The 19,199-nt window shown below is 27.6% G+C and overlaps 1 protein-coding gene across 2 annotated transcripts in view; it reads left to right on the top strand.

Annotated features, from left to right (window-relative positions):
* The first annotated feature begins 880 nt into the window (after positions 1-880).
* Positions 881-19,199, top strand: part of LOC107454765 (uncharacterized) — a 28,264-nt gene continuing 9,945 nt past the window's right edge. The window contains exons 1-11 of one of the 2 annotated variants that reach the window (XM_087165273.1): positions 881-1,026; positions 1,503-1,599; positions 8,902-9,040; positions 10,191-10,302; positions 10,379-10,561; positions 12,325-12,478; positions 13,718-13,844; positions 14,474-14,620; positions 16,977-17,037; positions 17,121-17,230; positions 17,889-18,035. In XM_087165273.1, the coding sequence (XP_087021399.1) occupies positions 1,014-1,026; positions 1,503-1,599; positions 8,902-9,040; positions 10,191-10,302; positions 10,379-10,561; positions 12,325-12,478; positions 13,718-13,844; positions 14,474-14,620; positions 16,977-17,037; positions 17,121-17,230; positions 17,889-18,035 (1,290 nt within the window). In that variant the 5' untranslated portion in view covers positions 881-1,013. Of the gene's footprint in view, positions 1,224-1,502; positions 1,600-8,901; positions 9,041-10,190; positions 10,303-10,378; positions 10,562-12,324; positions 12,479-13,717; positions 13,845-14,473; positions 14,621-16,976; positions 17,038-17,120; positions 17,231-17,888; positions 18,036-19,199 lie in introns of both variants that reach the window. The other variant, XM_087165274.1, reaches the window with a different exon arrangement.

A 19,199-nucleotide genomic window follows, 5' to 3' on the forward strand; every position in this document is an offset into this window, starting at 1 on the left:
AATACTGTATAAAGCAAGAAACATTAATACCACGTGTAAACCAACACCTCCTAGAAAAGAGTAGGCCTCTGCACGGGTTACCATAAATATCCTTTAGTAGTCCAAACGTAATGACATATTTCGTATTTTCAACCACTGCGCAGCTTAGTACCCCGAACGTAATGACATCTTTCTTATTTTTCATCAACTGCACAGTTAACTTCGTCACATCGGACTACTAAATTGATCCGTGCTGAGGCCTTCAGACTTCTAGGAGGTGTTGTGTAAACAGAGTGCATTTGAAAACTAGATTTAAAATCTGTAGCCAAATCAAGATCTGTCGCCAATTTACTATGCAGTACACAGCATGTCCATTCCCCCCAAACGCTGATGTCATCTTCGACCAATAACGTGATCCGGCCGAAGTGAGGATTAATCGCTCGTCATGTTAGTGTTAGCATATTGTTCGATCCGCAAGATTAAGTTTATAAATTATAATTCATGTTTAAATGTAAAAGTTAGCATATATTATTGAGAAGATAAGAATTGTTTTATAAGGATTCTTTTTTCAAATTTTAGGTTTACATATTTATTATTGATCAAACCCCATGTTACTTCTACTTGACACTACTATTTCACAATTAATGTTAAAATTATATACCCTTTATATTTTTAAAGTTAATAAAATAATAAAAGCGTATTGTTCTTTCACTATTTTTCTTATTATCTAACTACATCTTTATTTGTTATTGCATCAGTTATTTAGACTTAGAATTAATTCATTGTAACGGGCAAACAGCTTCAAAATACACCAGAAACAGTAATCCGGAAGTATAGGCGGTAAAGAACCTGCAGCGCTCTCTTGTGTTGTAAACACCATCCATTAAATCATTATTTTTCCCGATGTAGCCAGAAATAATTTAACTGCAACTGATAATAAGTAATAAAGTCGTCTGCAAAAAGAGCGAATTTTAGAAAGTTGTTAAATAATAAATTCCTATTTGTTGCTATATAATATATTCTATCAGTCTTATATGGATATAACAGGTTAATTTTTTTTAAAATTTGTTATGTATTATATTTGTTATATATTTAAAACGATGTGACAAAGCTTTGTCTTTTAAAGTCTTACAGAGTATTGATCAAAATATATAAGAAATTAATAGTAATAAAATTTTTTTATTGTAATCTGTGCATTGCTCTACAAAAATTTGTAAAACTTTTTGTTAGTTTATTGATACTTAGTAAGTACAAAATTCTATAATTCTATACTATAGCTTCTTTAAAAATATTTCAAATTATTTTGATATTTTAGAAGGGTTATATTTTTAATTTCAACTTCAAGTCTGTTAAAACGCGAGACACTTTCTTATTTTTATTCTACTATTGTAATTTAAGTAAAAGCTTTTAAGTCATTTGATTTAAATTGCTTTGACATCCAGCTCTGTGCTTTTTTTGAGTGATAGCTTTCTATGACTTCTAATTATTATTATGTGAATTATTTTTTAATTGGATTTTTATAGGTGAAATAAAGGAGTATGCTGAAAAAGAACATGAAGATAGAATAAAAGAGATATTGTTAATTCAAGATGGCTGCAGGCATTATTCTATTTCCGTAGAGTAAGTTTTTTTTTTTTAATCAATGAAAGCATTTATTTATTAAAAATTCAATTATGTAAAATTTAACTCAGTGTAGAATATTTTATAATAAATTTATTTATGGTAAAAGCAAATGAATTGGTTTTTTTGAATATTTTTATCTTCAATTGTGTACCATGAGTCTGAGCATTAATTTTTAGTTCCCCCCCCCCATTTTATGTTATAAAAAAAGGTGAATTACAATTGTAAATATATATATATATATATATGGGTCATTCTCATGAAAACTGTCATTTTTCAGTTCATAAAATCCCAAAAAAGTAAAGTGAATAAAAAGCTCTGAAACTTTTTATATTAATAGAAATATGTAATGGCATTATTAAGAAAGTATATATCCTATAAATTATACTTAATATTTAAATTAATTAATTTTTAAATAATTAATTTATAATAATTAATAATTCATTAATTAATTTAATAAATAAATTAATTAATTTAATAAATTAATTTATTAATTTTTTAATTTATTTTTCAAATTAATTAATAAGTAAATTAATTATTTTCACTATTTAAAAAGTGAGGGAATGACACTAATAGTGAGGGAATGATATTTTATTTTAATACATGTTTTTATCTAAGTTACATCTACCTAAAGTTTGAAAATGATAACATACTAAGTATATCTAATATTTATTATAATTTAGTCTTATATATTTAATAGTTTTTACAGGTTTGGGAAATAAAATTGGCTGGCACGATTGAACAAAAAAAAATTTGATAATATACTCATCTTGAATCATTCCCTCACTTCAGCGTCATTACCTCACTTTATACACTAGTGAGGGAATGACGAATTCAATGAAATTTAAAAATAACAGTTAGGCCTAATTAATTTCGGAAGTCAATCACATACAATTATATTCATACAAGAAAGCAACATATAATTATCCACTTTCTCGATGAAGTTGTATTTTATTTTACTCTAAAAAATGACACGAGGGAATGACAAATGTAAAAAATTTTACCTGGTTTGATTCATTCAAATTTATTCCACAGCAAAGCTTCTTTAAGTTGAAAATAGAAACATACTGCAATTTTGTTCTATGATGCCAGTTGTTAACTTCTGAAGTTTTTATTAAAATATTTTTATTCTAAGAAGATTGCAGGTGATAAGAACATTGTTGTGAGGGAATGACGCGAAACACTGGGAACAAAGTTTAAAATAGTGCTGTGTTAATATTTTTATCAGAAATTAAATATAAAATTGATTTTTTGAATTCTATATTTCAGTATTCTGAAATAAAAAACACGAATTTGTAAAAAAAAAATTTTTATTTCAGAAACAATTTTTTTCTTTTTTTAAATCAGCAGTGGGGACAAGTGAGGGAATGACATATTGGTACATTTTAATTACCTAAAATAAATAAAAAATAAAAATTGATAATTTTATTTTTATTCTTTTGTTAGCTTGCATTCCGAAGGACACTTTCCCTGAATTTTTTTTTCTTCGTAAGCTGTAAAACAAGCATAAAATATACTGGGGACATGAAAATGACTGGTTTTGTGAGAATGACCCATATGTATATGTATGTATATATATATGTATGTATATATATATGTATATGTATATATATATATGTATGTATATGTATGTATGTATATATATATATGTATATGTATGTATATATATATGTACATGTATGTATATATATATGTATATGTATGTATATATATGTATATGTATGTATATGTATGTATATATATATGTATATGTATGTATATATATATGTATATGTATGTATACAGGGTGATTCTAAAAAGATGGGGAAAATTTTAGGAAGTGATAGTACACGCCCAGACAAACAATTTTTATCAAAGAATGCATGGTCGAAAACAAAACCCAAAACCGCTAGAGGGCGTCAAAGTTTATGTTCTTACATGAGGCAAAAACACACAAAGAACGATGAAGTTAAGTTATAAAAGCAAATTTAATGGCATGTGATTACAATAAGAGTTCAAAACAGTGGCCGGCAGCGGCTATGCTGGTACAACGGCGAAGAAAAGATAGGCGAACTTTCCCTGCAGCGGCCGAAAGCTTGGCGACAAATAACGTAGCGCAGTAACTCGCAATAAGAATGGAGCTTTCTCGTTTGCATGAAAAAACTTTCCAAATGCGCCAACACCTTTGCGTTTTGTTTTCGACCATGCATTCTTTGATAAAAATTGTTTGTCTGGGTGTGTACTATCACTTCCCCATCTTTTTAGAATCACCCTCTATATATATATATATATATATATATATATATATATATATATATATATATATATATATATATATATATATATATATATATATATATATATATATATATATATGTAATACAAAAATAATAAATACTTTAGTATTAATAAAGGAATTAAAACTCTTTTGGTTTCATAAAATGTCTCTGTTAAAGAGTAAGCGTAGAGCTATTCTATTTTGGGAATTCTAGGCTGAAAACATACCATTAAATAATAATAAGATTTATATTTGAAAGGAGGAGTTATTTTTAGAATCTTGTCCCTCTTTCACTTCCATATTAGGAAGCATTAAATGATTTTCCATAGTGCATATAGTTACAAAGGCATGTACGACTGGGACCTAATTACACCAATCTCTGTACTGTTTAATGCAGGAGCGAAGGTTTTCGCATGTCTCTTGCTGAACAACGTGTTCCAATAAACACCTGCCGGAACCATCCGGAGTCTTGTCCACTCCCTCTCCTTTGAGGAGGGCGGATGTGAACTGTTATAATCACCAGCATAACTTTTTATAAACCTTTTGATAACTTATTATGGTTTTGACTGCATTTCTTAATATGAATACACCAATGATAACAGAGATGTAGCCCTGTTATTATAAGACGCCAGGATTATTCCTTAGCGGAGACCGGCTGTGACTTCGGAAAAACCCCATCCCATTACCACCGGGGGAGAAAAATTGCTGCAGTTAAAAAAGCGTCAAAGGAAAAGAAGAATGAGGTTGTCTTTTCAAGTACATGTACCTCATCGCTAGTTGGAATGTTGATGTTGGATCGAGCTCGTCTCCTGCAACCAGTTGATGTGTGTTCTATCCTTACAGTTCCTTACGGTCCTTAGTGCAAAATCCGATGCTCCTTAGAGCTCAAATATGTAAAAAAAGTAAAATCACGATTAAAAAAAAAATGATGTTTCTTTTTCTCTTCAGCATAAAAAATCATGAAGGTTGAAGAAAATGGAAAGCAAGAGTAACTGTAGATATACTTTTGTGGTGACCCATAACTATTTTTCTTTTTCTTTATGCGTCAATCACAATTTTCACGAAGTGAAACTTTTAATTTGAAACTGAAACCCAAAATTGGGAACTGAAACTTAAATCTAGCCAATCATTGCACATTAAAGGTGTGGCTAATTCATTTCTCTGGTGAGATCCGAACCGAACACAGCATCTTTCTCTGCTAAAAATTCATTGCAAACGGACGTGTAGTCCTATCTCTCTCGAACTTTATTATTTTGCCATAGCGTGTATGTTTGTGATGTGGTTATTAAAATCTTAATGTTTAACCTGTAAACCTTCTGATACTTTAAGTGTACCTACACACTCCACAAAACCATACTTTTTTCTCATATTTTTCTTTCTCACTCATTTGATTAAATATTTTATTGATTTTAGATATGAGTAGTGATATAAAACTTTTTATTATGAATAATTGAATAGAATATTATTAAGAGTTAGATTGCATTTCTTGTGCTTATATTGCTTTTTTTTAAAAATATGATGTAATATTGTTATTTATTGTGTATTTAAAATGTTTTTAAAGGAAAAAAATGTGATTCAAATGTCAATTAAATTAGTGATGGCAAACAAAATTAAGTTAGTATTTAAACTTTTGTTTCCAAATGATTTTTCTAGATTAAATCGTAACAAAATTCTAAATTTTTCAGAATTTTCTTTTGAACCTAACGATGAAGAATTTTCAAACGAACTGACAGAAATTTGTAATACTTTTAATTTTTCGGTCTTGGTCAAAACTAAATATTCCTATTTAAAAAATGTGAAACCTTATATGTTACCCAAACAAAAGGACAGTTAACACTTAACAAAATTTGTGAGTTTCCCTTATTACGATAAGCAAAATTATTAACTCAGCTAAGTTTTTATACTTGATACTGATTTACCACATGCTTTAGTAGGGTTGCAGACTTGCAAAGATTTTTGTTTATTTATTGACTGTGTCGGGCCAGGTGTTACTCAATTTGGTAAGAGACTGATCATCGCTGTTAATTCTAAAAGTGACAACTTATCTTTGCACATTTAGCAGCAGAATTCTCAAAATGTTAAGGTTAAAAATGATGAAAAAGATGTTTAAAAAAAGTAAACATCGAGAAAAGAAAAGTTAATGATGTTTCAAAAAAATAAGCATCGAAAAAATGAATGTTAAGGATGTTTCAGTAAAAGTAAACATCAAAAAATAGAAAGATAGAATGTCCAAAAAGTTCAAATGATTCGAAGATAGATCTAGGTAAGGGATGCATTCATTATCAGGTTAATATCGACGAAAAAATATGTAAAGGGTAACAAAAACAAAAAATAAAAGGAAAAATAGGTAAAAGAAAGAATGACCAAGAAACTGATTACAAAATAAATAAAAAGAAATTTGAGTAAACAAAATTTTGAAAAAGTACATGTATCAAAGCTTAGGAAATATCACAACCCACAAATGTTGAAATTAAATTCTGATTAAATGACACTTGTTGTCCAGCTCATTTGCATAAAAATTTTGTATATTTTTGTGTGAAAAATTTTAGTAGATTAGTTATATAAATATGTTTCATTTTTCTTTCTGTTTAGTTACTAAACAGATAAATTGCATTATCATGTTCTTTATATTTTTGTCAGTGTAAATGTTCTATTTGTTTTACATATAATTGAAAAAATATTATTTGTAGTAGGAAACAGTCGTACCAACCTAAAGTTTAAAAATTTAAAGTTTTCTAAATTTTTTTTATATTGGCTTACCAAAATTTTTTTTGGGGGAGGGGATGTAATACAAAAATAATAAATACTTTTGTATTAATAAAAGAATTAAAACTCTTTCGGTTTCATAAAATGTCTTTGTTAAAGAGTAAGCGTAGAGCTATTCTATTTTGGGAATTCAAGGAAACATACCATTGAATAATAATTAGATTTATATTTGAAAGGAGGAATTATTTTTAGAATCTTGTGCCTCTTTCACTTCCATATTAGGAAGCATTAAATGATTTTCCATAGTGCATAGAGTTACAAAGGCATGTACGACTGGGACCTAATTACACCAATCTCTGTACTATTTAATGCGGGAGCGAAGGTTTTCGCATGTCTCTTGCTGAATAACGTGTTCCAATAAACATCTGCCGGAACCATCCGGAGTCTTGTCCACTCCCCCTCCTTTGAGGAGGGCGGATGTGAACTGTTATAACCACCAGCGTAATTTTTAATAAACCTTTTGATAACTTATTATGGTTTTGACTGCATTTCTTAATATATGAATACACCAATGATAACAGAGATGTAGCCCTGTTATTATATATATATATATATATATATATATATATATATATATATATATATATATATATATATATATATGCATGCTAACACCAATTTTCTTTTTTTTAAATCCCACTTTTATAAGTATCAGAAAATTTTGAATTGCTTTTTTTTTAAAGTTTTATTTTTATATATTTAGTCCCCTAATAGATAACAAGATATAATAGATTTCATTATAAATTGTTCAGTTTGGAAATGCTAAAAGTTCCAACATTTTATGCACACTTTTTTTCTCTTCAGAATTTAATTTTTTTTTTGTTTCTAGCTGTATTTAGTTTAAAATTCTATAAATTATGCCTACCAATTTAAACAACTTTACATTGTAAAATAATTTTATAGCACAGCAAACAGATAATAATACTAACAGCAAATAAAAATACAATTAAATATAAAATTCAAAAATAAGTAATTTTTTTAATAAACAAAACTTACAATTAATAAAAAAACTGCAAAGTTGATATATATAATATGACTTTTTTTTCTTTCAAGAAACCATTAGGGGTATACATTTCCTTGTATTCCCATTCACCAGTGTTTCTCAACTGTATTTACTTGAAGGACCTGTAAAATATTTCAGCGTTTTAATAGATAATTAAAGTATTGTAATTTGAGCTAATGGCATAATTTTTTTTTAGTTATACAAATTGAGGCATTTCTATAAACTTTGACCAGTTTGTTTCTATTCACATACTTTCAGAAAGGAAAAATATTTTAAGCTTATGCCTATAAATAAAATATATATATTAATTTTATTAGAAACTATTAATCCACAAAACACTGTCCTACACTAAACAGGTTGAGAAACAATGTTAACAGTTAATCGTGTTAACAGAGCGTTTCTAATAGACTATATATTTTTATTCTCAGTTTTTTCTTGTACGGAGAAACAGATAACTAGTAACATAATGAATTGTGATTCTCAATGTTAAAGTTATATCTCCGAACTAAGAACGATTTTTTTTAAACTTCTGTTTTGATTATTTTAATTAACTTCTCTTTTTAGCAGCATTTTTTAAAGAGCGTTTCTAATAAACCTTATTCTTTTATGGTAACTTTTTTCTAAAGACATGGCAAGGTCAAAAAAGTTAAATTAAGATTTTTAGCATTAAATCTTTTGTTAAAAAATTAAGAAAGATTTTAATTATGACACGGCAATTAAGAAAGTTTCTATTAAACTTTAACTTTACTTTTTCTTCAAAATAGGGTAATTAGAAAATTAAGCTTCAAAATTTTCTTTAAAAGATTAAAACTGATTTTTATTTTTTATGTTTTACTTTTGTAAATAATCTTAGTTTTTTATAGGCGTTTTTTTTATGACTGCGCTGCATTTTAAAAAGCATTTCTGATAGGCATTATTTTTTTCAATGTTTTAGGAATAATTTTTTTCTGGAAAATAAAATATTATTCTTAGCATTAAAGTTTTGTTTTAAGAATTAAGAGAATATTTTTTCTTTTTTCTTTTATTTTTAACTTTATAACTATAGTTAATTTTTTATTAGCTGTTAGTCAGTTTTTTTTAATCTTAAATAATTCTAATTATCTTAATATCTGATTCTAATTATCTTAATAACTAAACCTTTATTATCTTATACATTTCAATTAAAGTTTTTTCCCCTTTACCCCATATCAAACTCTTCTTTATGACAATGATAAAATTGAAGTTTGTTTTTATATATATATCTTTAGTATTCACACATTTGTTTTTAACATTTTAGTACTTTGAGTTTATTTGCTGCAAATGTGATATTTGCCCATCTTTTATTTGAATGTCCCTCGAAAGCATTAAAAATGTTGGATGACGGATTCCAAAAAGCAGCTGAGTCTATATGGATAAAAAGGAACATGACTTCAAAAGTAAGTACAGTGGGACCTATCACTTATAATCTGTTATTATGCCTTTTGTTGCTTATATTTTAAATTTAAGAACTGCTGTTTTCCCAGCGAAATGTTTCAAAAAGGACAAACTATTCAATCAAAAGAGTGAAATATTTAATGTTAAAAAAAGGCACATAAAGATTGCAAAATAAATATTTTTGCCATACGATCACCAAATAGCAACCTTGTTTAGGATTGTTCATATCTCTCTCCCAGAAATAGCTAAGTCGTATCGTCGGATGCCTCATGATGAAGGCGGAGCTAAGTGCAAACTCCTGGTAAATAAACTATAGGGAAATACTCAGAATTATTTATTAGTTTTAGGGATTTTCGTAAAGGTCGTAAAATCTTGATGCTACGATCTTCAGTTTTGATCTTTTTTAAAATTAATGCATTAAGTTTAAAGTGCTCAGATTGTGTCTGTTTTGTTTTTCTTGGAGAAAAAGTTTTGAGAAACAACCTTAATATATATATATTGCCAGAGAGAACTGATTGATTATAAAAATCCCGCTGAGAACTGATTGATTATAAAAATTAAAATTTAGAAACAATGGATGAAAAAAAGTACAAGTAATCTGCCTCTTGTGAAAGTTACAGAATAAAGTTGCTGAAGATGGCGCTGTACTCTGTAGAGAGTTCTTGAAAAGAGTACAAATGGTGTTAGGCTGTAATCTAACCTGTGATATTCCAATACCAGAAACACATGTTACTTATACTTAATAGAATACATTATCGAGTTGGCAATTTTTGTAACTGAATTCCAAACATTTTGTATGAAATTTTTACAACTTTCTTAATAAACATATGGTTTGTTTCATACCTCTGCTGGCTTTTGTTTCCAAGAATTTTAATTTTGAAATCAGACATTCCTCCACTGAACATTCTGTAACATACTTATTGTATTAAGGGATTGCATACAAAGATGCATTAAATAGTATTGCACAAAACATAGGTAAATATTGTTTTTCCTACTGTTCATGTACATTAAGATTTTTCAAAAGCACATCTTTTATCTCTATAGTTGGTAGTTAAAGTTATAATAATTTATTTTTGCTGTAACTATTTTTATATTACATCAATTTCAGTATCTATGAGATAAAAATTAATTTTGAAACTTTTTATTATTCAGGTGACCTTTAAAAATATTCATGCCAGACTAACTGCTCTGCCAAATTTGCCTGAAATTTACAGGCGTATATTTCCAAATTGTTCTGATGCTGGACAATTTATGTGTTTGTGCGGTAAGACTCTTTTCTTTTCGTGTTATTATAATTCATATTTTTTTCTTTTTGTATATTTACACACTTTTATATGCAGGGACTGTGATACGTACTACTGCACCAAGGCTTCTGGAATACAAGAAATTGTGGAAATGCACCAAATGTAAGCACTCATTTACAATAGAAGCTGAAGTAAATCAATATTATGTTTCTGAGAAACCAACAGCATGTCCTAATCCTGAATGGTGTAATAACAAGAGCTTCACTTTGTTGAGTAGAGGTAATCCAAAATCTTATCTTATTCAAGACTGATACACACTTGTAATTATTTTTTTAATATTATTTTTCAGAAATGTGAATCAAATAATGCGCTTTAATTTTATACTGCTAGGATCAACTTATAGACAAGTTTGTTACATTTAAACGGATAGGGCAAAATTAACTGTTGTTACTAGCTAAATTTAAGTTAAGATTTAAAATATTGTCTGCCAGTCACCACCTGTCATAACATCAATATCCAGAAAAGTATTTTATTTCCTGCAAGTTTCCTAAAATTTATCTTGAATTTAGAAATGAATCTCCATAGTTAATGCTTTGAAAAAATTAACACAAATTATATTTTTTTAATCCCTTAAAATTTTCAATTTTTGGAAAAGGGACCACTGTTAAAAGTTCTACAACTACTACTTTCTACAATTACAACTAATACTACTTAGATTTTTTTAGGTCTTTAAAATTCTAACCTATGCAAAGAACTCTTCAGAAACTTTTAAACTTATTGAACCTTTCTCTAAATTATAAAAGCGATGCTTTCATGAAGCTTACTCTGCTAGAATGTATGAGTAACGCTACTTTTTGTTTGCAATCTTCCAATTCAAGAATCAATTTTCATACGTGTGTGTGAATTAAGAAAAAAAAACCGTTAAAAGTATTAACAAAAAAAGAATGTGCTGTAATTTTTAAATTTATAAATAATGTTCAAATTAATTCAATTATAGATTTTCAGTATTTAAATGTTCTTATTATACAGTCTCTTACTATGTAATTTTTGGTAAAAAATGTGGACATATTTTATAGAAATTGGACTCTTTTGACAAAAATAGTTTTTTCAAAATTTTGTATTGTTTTTTATTTTTTTTCTTACAAAATTTGAAATTATATTAAAAAAAATTGAAAACAGTATCATTGACCGAAATTCTAGATTGAATACCATACTTTTTTTAAAATGTCTTATACTTGATGTAGTTAATTAATGTCTCCTATTGTGTGGTTCATTATTTAGAATGGATAAATAAAAAACATTTTTTACAATACATTTCAATTGTGTTTGGCAGTTTATAATATTTTTTTCATTTTTGAGGAAACACCAGGTAGCACCATATTTTTGTCAGCTTTCCTCTAACAAAAAATAAAATTTCATCCAAATTGGTTCGCGTCTTTTTGAGATGTTTGTAGCAAAAATTCACATTTTCTCTGAGAATAAGTAGCAGTGATAAATAAAGTGATGAAGTCCCATTCCATGTCTTGAATTAATCCTCCCCCCCTTCTCTTTCTTCCCCTTCTCAGTTGTACAGGAATGTACTAGGTACAATATTTTCTCTTTTCTTTATATTGTGAAATATATATTTCTTATTTCCGCTTTGTCTTAGAACTATGTTTAAATGTAGTTTTCAGTTCCATATAGTTTCCTAACTTAAATTTTTTTATTTTATTTGAAAATCAAGACAGAAACTAACGTACTTCTTTCTTCTATGACGCTCCGCATGGTGAAAGCATGCAAAGTGTTGCCTGAGGTAGAAAGCTCTGCTCTTTGCCACCTGTAACCCATTTCAATCGCCAATGTTGATTGAACTATGCAAGAAGTAGTATTAATATGTTAGTTATTGAAATATGTTTAATATTTGTTTGATTAAATAAATGTTGATAAATATTAGTTATTTCTATTTTTAGTGTAACTGTTACTGTATAACTTACTAATTTAAAAATTATGTTTCATTTTTGGTATTTATTGAACATTTCATGTTGATAATGAATGTATTTTAGATATTGATCCATTATGTTGTAAAGATTATCAAGAAATGAAAATACAAGAGCAAGCCTACAATTTAAGTATTGGATCCATTCCTCAATCAATGTGCATTATTCTAGAAGATGACCTGGTTGATAACTGTCAAGCAGGAAATGATGTTATAATAAGGTGCAAAGATTCATTCTCTTAGATTTCATGCATTGAATTTAGTTTTATATCTTTTTTATCTATTTTTTCCAAGTGGGTCTAGGCGCACGAATAATACTTTTGTTGTGTTTGACAGTTATTCACAACATAGAATCTCTCATATGAATGTTTACAATGTGTACTATTTCAATTTACGTTGCTATTCAATTAAGTTATAATTTTGTATTTTTTTATAAATTTATTTGAAGATAAATTGAAATGTATTAATTCTCCTCCACTTTTCTGTCACAAGAACAGCCAACCCGATTTTTTGTGTTTACGACTACTAATGTTCAACTCTGTAGCCTTGCAGTTTTGAACCCAATCCAGAAGACAATAGAACTCCTGTATCAAGTATTGGGAGAAATTTGATTTTGCGGAGGACTCTTTGATGGAACTAACCGGCATTTGCATTACATGGAGAGGAAAACTAAGAAAACCTCCCAGGGTTAGCCTGATGGTAATGGGACTCTAACCATGATCCGTCTGCCACTGAGGATATTTTACATCAGCACTGTGGTCAGTGCAAGCCGGAGGCTGAATTCGCTTTGACCAGCCATCGCCGGGATTCGAACTGGTTCACCTTATTGGAAGGTGAGCACTGTATCCCCTGAGCCATCATGGCTTGTATTAACCTATTTCTTATATCCGTCTTTGAACAGCCGACCTAGTTTTTGGGTTTACGACTACTAATGTTCACAACTCCGTAGCCTTGTAATTTTGAACCAATCGAGAAGAAAAGGAAACTCCTGGATCAATACCCCCCCCCCCCCCAGGTATGATTTGTTATGGGAACATGGATGACTTTGTGACCTTTTATTTATTTATTATTTTTGTACGAGTCTGAACAATATCATTTTTCAAGTTTTATTTATGGTCACAAGTTCAGTGCTTGTAGGGAAATGAAATTTCTCTCAAATTTTACACATTATTATGATTAATATTTTGCACGTATATTTGCTTGCTACCTTTAATACAGACTTAAATATACCCCACATTTTTACAATTACATTTTTGCCTTATGTTAGCCCCCAACAGGGCTTTTTTTTTTTTTTGTATGGCCTTGTATAAAAAAAAGTGCATCCCTCGTACAGTAAGTTTTGATTTCAATAATCAATACTATATTGTCTCAACAACTAATGCAGTTTTTATTATTTTTGTTATTTTTTTCTTAAAAACTAGTAAAATTTTTAAAATCCTTTGTTTGTGTTTGTCTCATAGTGGAGTTTTGATTCAAAGATGGAAACCATTAGTAAAAGGAAAATTTATTGACATTGAGTTGGTCTTGTTTGCTCATAACGTTGAAGTGAAAAATAAATTGATGCCAGATGTTGTTTCTGAAAATTTGGTAAGGTGAATTAAAGTTGCTGAAATATTTTATTTTTTAGCCATTTATTTGAACTTTTGCAATGTTTTCATTAGTTTAGTTAGTTTTAAATTAAAAACTTGTTTTGTTGATAATTGTAAATTTTTTAAAACAAAACAGAAATGAGAAAATAGTGGTACAAAACTTGTTTAGATTTTTGAAAAAGCATTGGATACTGCAAAAAACAGTGAAAAATATTTGCTTTAGAATTGCTAATCTAGTTTTTTTTTCTGACCTTTATTCTCCATCAATTATTTCTTGTAAATAGTCATTGGCTTAAAATATTCAAAGATGATCAATTATTTATATAAATATTTGGGAAAAGAGTTAATAAGTTTAAGATGTAAATTTTGTAATGCATTGTCTTGTGCCAAGATGTGTATTTACTTCCAATAATAAATATGATCTTTATAAATAAATATTAGGAACTGCAGAGTATTTTGTTTATAATAAAATGTATAAAAAAAGATAATTGTGGATAAAAATTTATGTTACATGGAATGCTATGACACTAACTTAAAATAATTTTCAATTAAATTGAAAATATATTAAGCTTTTTATTTTTTTTTTCTATGCAAAGTTCCCTCAATTAAAGTATTAATTCTTTATAGGTGAATGAATTTGGCCTATTTTGGATGGAAAACAAATATGACCCACTGAAGGGGCGAGATTTCATTCTGTCCTCTATTTGTCCTCAAATATTTGGTTTGTACATTGTAAAGCTAGCTGTAGCTCTGATACTAGCAGGTGGAGTAGAGGTAATTGTTTATGTTTTTTTTTTTTCATTTCCTCTTGTATTTTTGATTTTAAAGATTACACCAGTGGTAAAGTTTATGACTCAATATTTCTGCTGTGATTTCTTTTTTTCTTTTCTTTCTTTTGTAGTGCAGGGAAACATGTGAAAGTTTTTATTTTATTTTATAGCTTTTCTTATATCCTGTTATTCTTATATATATTGCGTTATTCACATTGTCCACGTTATTCATAAATTTCTTATACATTACTAATAGAAAAAAAAATGATATACTAGCGTGCAAAAGTCTTTGGTCAAACTCAATATTATAGATGGTTGATTGGAAATGTAATAAATAATGTATAATTTTATTCCTAAACATTCTTAGTATGCTTATCAACCAGAAAGCAAAGTTAGTGTTTTGAAAGTCACTTTAAATCAAATGCAATTTTCATATCAGCCGAGTATTTGTTTTTCATGAAGCGATTTTCTTACATCTAAAAATTGGATGAAAATACAATTGAAAGATAGAATTTTAGCAAATAAGCTAAGTTTTGCATATTTGTTTTCGGCAATCGTGATTTTTATTTTAATTTAATATTGACATTTATTTTTGAAGAATTAGTTCTTACAAGACTCGAATTATATAAAAAACGAAATATTCAACTGAACTGAGTGCAAAGATTTAAATTTAATCCAAAGAAGATTACATTTTATGTTAAATTACAGGAGAAAATAATTCTGAAATCAAGTGTAATATATTTGTTGGCTTGACTAAATAAAATGTAAATCATCTCTACAAAAAAAAAAAGCACATAGAAAGGCTTAAATGCCTTTCACGCGTTGACCAAAAACTTTTACACGCTAGTGTAAGTGTGATAATTTTTTTTTAAGCATGACTTTAACATTTTATTTATCAGACACCCTCAGTATCTTAAAAAATAAGATTAATTACCCGAATGAATTATTATTTGTTACAGAAATTTAGTACTAAATTTATTCCTTTAAAAAACAATCTAATAAAAATGCATATTTTGTTATTGATGTATGCTAGTTATTTATTATAAGTAGTTTCTTAAAACATCAGTACTGAAAAACATATAAACTATTAGAATTATTTAATTCAATATTTTAAAATTTATTTTGTCATGTATACTAACAAACATGTTTGTTACAAAAGTTCTTAGTTTTTTTCAAATGGCCAACTCGCAAAAAGTGTTTATTTTATTAATTCAGTGAAATTTAAATGCGTAACATAATAACGCAGACCGTTTTCTAAAAAGTTATGAACTGTAAAAGAGTTAAGAATATCATTCAATAATGAGAATACCATTCAATAATTCTAGACGAGTTTGACAAATTCAAAGGATCAACATACAAGATAGACAGTCGTTTAGTTTGCAAAAGTTTTGCTCTTTGTCATTATATAATATAAATTTGGTTCTTGATAATAGAGGTGGTCAACTTGACAGGTTTCAATATAGGTTATAATATAGTTATTCACTTTATTCAATTATTCTTTATATAGCCATATTTTTTTAATCTGAGCTTCTTTAAGCCCATATGTGAGCATTGTAATCCTATTATACTCTTGTAGGAATTATGTTTTTGGATATAAATTACTAAGTTTGTTTTTATTTTCAAGTTTTGTTGGACAAAATAGGTACTTTTCCATTTCACCGGCGCAAACGATAAAGCTGCCAACGAATTATGTTCACTGAATTATTTTTATTTTTTAAATTTTTATTTTTATTTTTTGGTGTTTTCTATTTTTAAAAAAAAAACTAAAGAAATAAGGAAAATTACTGAATTTACTTGCACCAACAAATTAGAATAGTACCTAGTAATACTTTTGTAGAATGCAAACAATGGAATAAGGTTTTCTTTAAATCTTGCACAATTTAGGATTTTCATCTATGTTTTTTGAAATTTTGTATTGAGTTTAAAAACTTTATAAATTGTTTGACTTTTTCAAATGAAACAAAACATTTTCTAGCAGAATTTCTTAAAATAAATTAACCTAATGTGTTGAAATCTTGGTTTATTGGTTTTTTTTTTATTTCTGCAAAACATTGCTAAGATTTATTATAATATATGGTTGTGAATGTTAGATATAAACCAAATAAATCTATTAATCCTTGAATGCAAATTATTTTAATATGAAAACACTACTAATGTACCAAGTGTTATTTTAAAATGAATCATCTCTACTTGTTAGAATCTACTTGTTAGCCTTGATCAGGGCCTGAAGTTTCTCCAGATTTTGGTTTTCATTTGCTAAACTTTAAATAATTGATCATCATTAGCATAAAATAATTCCTTTTTTGTAACTAATTATTCTTTTTGAAGTAATAAATGACAATTTTTTTTCTGTGTTTCAGAAAAAAGATGAAAATTCAAGAATCAGGGGTGATTCTCATCTCTTGTTGGTCGGAGACCCAGGTTCATATTTTATTCTCTCTTCTACTTTGACAAGTTTTTGCTTGGGTTTGTAAATAACTTCTCTTTATTTAAAAAATGAATAGGTACAGGAAAGTCACAGTTCTTGAAATTTGCTTCTAAAGTGTCTATGAGGTCAGTGCTGACATCCGGTATTGGTACTACAAATGCTGGATTAACAGTTTCAGCTGTAAAAGTAAAATAAAACTTTTTTAAACTTATAAACTTGATTGTTATTTATTTTTACTTTATTAGAACAAGTTTATTATTACTTTATTACATTGTTTATTATTGTTATTATTACATTTATTATTATTACTATTTTTTGCCATTATTACAATACAATTATTGCTATTGAAGAAGTTTATTGTACGTACTTATTATGCATGTTGTAAGCAGCTTTTTCCAAAATCGATTAAAATATTTCTCTTAACCAAAAATTTTATGTTTTAAAAATGAATATATTGTTTGATTGTTAAGTATTAAGGTGTGTAATAATTGCTGGTAAGGGAAATGTATTTTGCATTTTTTCTTCAATGTCATAAATTCATGCAAAAATAGGATTAAATATTTCAAGCTTGCAAAACTTGCTCAATTTGAAGCCTAATTAAGTACAGCACATTTTCATAAGAAATGGATGTCATTGATCGAAAATGCATTTTCCATTTTTTCTGTAATTTTCTCAATATTTTAATTCAGTATATATAATTTATTGCATTCAAGATTAAATTTGCTTTAATAGGCTCAAAAATTTGAAGAAAAAAAATTCTACCTTTTGTAAAAAATGCATCTCAAAAACATTTGCTAACACTATTTAATGCTGGTTACTTTTTAATTAGATACTTTATTTACAGGAAAGTGGAAAATGGCAATTAGAAGCTGGCGCTCTTGTACTTGCAGATGGAGGTATTTGTTGTATTGATGAATTCAGTTGCATTAAAGAAAATGATAAAACTTGTATACATGAAGCCATGGAGCAACAGACCATCAGTGTTGCCAAGGTATGATTAAAAGTAATCGAAACTGTGAGTAGCTAAAAAATAACCTAGGGCTTTTAAAAAGAGCTCTGTGTAATGATTATTTTCATAATGTTTCTTATACATATAGAGAAATAATGAAGATACCTTTTTAGTTATATATGTTATTATAGTTGTTTGTGATGAGAAAAGTGTAAACTAATTGTCTACTCAAATCTTTATTATTTTACGTTAGAACCTGATTTTTCTCAACATTATTCAGTAGAGAAATACTGTTTCGCTAGGAAATTTTAAATAAATATGGCCAAGTAATTTGAAAGACAAACTAAACTATTGTAAAAATTTTGAAATTTAAATTTTCAAAATTTCTTCAAATAATAGATCTTTATGATTTGGCTGGTGATATCGAAATCATATAAATTTGTTTTTAAACTTATGCTTGTAAAATTTACTAATTTCGTCAAATTTAAATACACTATTAGTGAAAATAATTTGACGTAAAACAATAGCAAAACAGAGTGACATAAATATGTATGAATATATCTGATCTTTTGCATTGTGTAGAGAAATCTTGATACTTTAAGAATAGAACATAGCATATGCATTTCCTGTTGTACATTTTTTAAAATATATGTGACATTTTAAAGTAATTTAAATGAATCTGTTTTAAATTTTTATTTCTATTGCTTTCTAAAAGATTTTATTTTGTTCCTGAAACTGTATTTTTTTATTGATTATTATAAGTTAGTTATTATTGATTATTTTCTTAAGATAAATATGCTTGCCATTTGTTTTCGTCCACTTTTTCATCAAAAATTGTAACGTCATATAGATTGATAGCATCAAAATGTACCAAACCATGAACGATAATTGCCAAATTGCACTCTGTTTAGATTTGGGATCACTTTCTTTTATCTTTATGGGCTATTCATGATGTGTTGCTAGATCATAAAGTGTTCCGCTGCAGCATTAAACTCGCTCGTTTGCATACATTTTAATTTAATGGTAAATCTCTTGAAGTTACATTTTACAATTAAGATTAAGTGTATCAATATTGGTTTTATTTTATAACCATTGTTGAACAGCCGACTGAATTTTGTGTTTACGACGACAAATGTTCAGCTCCATAGCCTTGTAATTTTGAACCTAATCCAGAAGAGAAAGGAACTCCAGGATCAAGTATTGGGA

This window comes from Parasteatoda tepidariorum, chromosome 6 (assembly GCF_982258835.1).
Source record: "Parasteatoda tepidariorum strain Cologne lab strain chromosome 6, Ptep-v5.0, whole genome shotgun sequence".
NCBI lineage: Eukaryota > Metazoa > Arthropoda > Arachnida > Araneae > Theridiidae > Parasteatoda > Parasteatoda tepidariorum.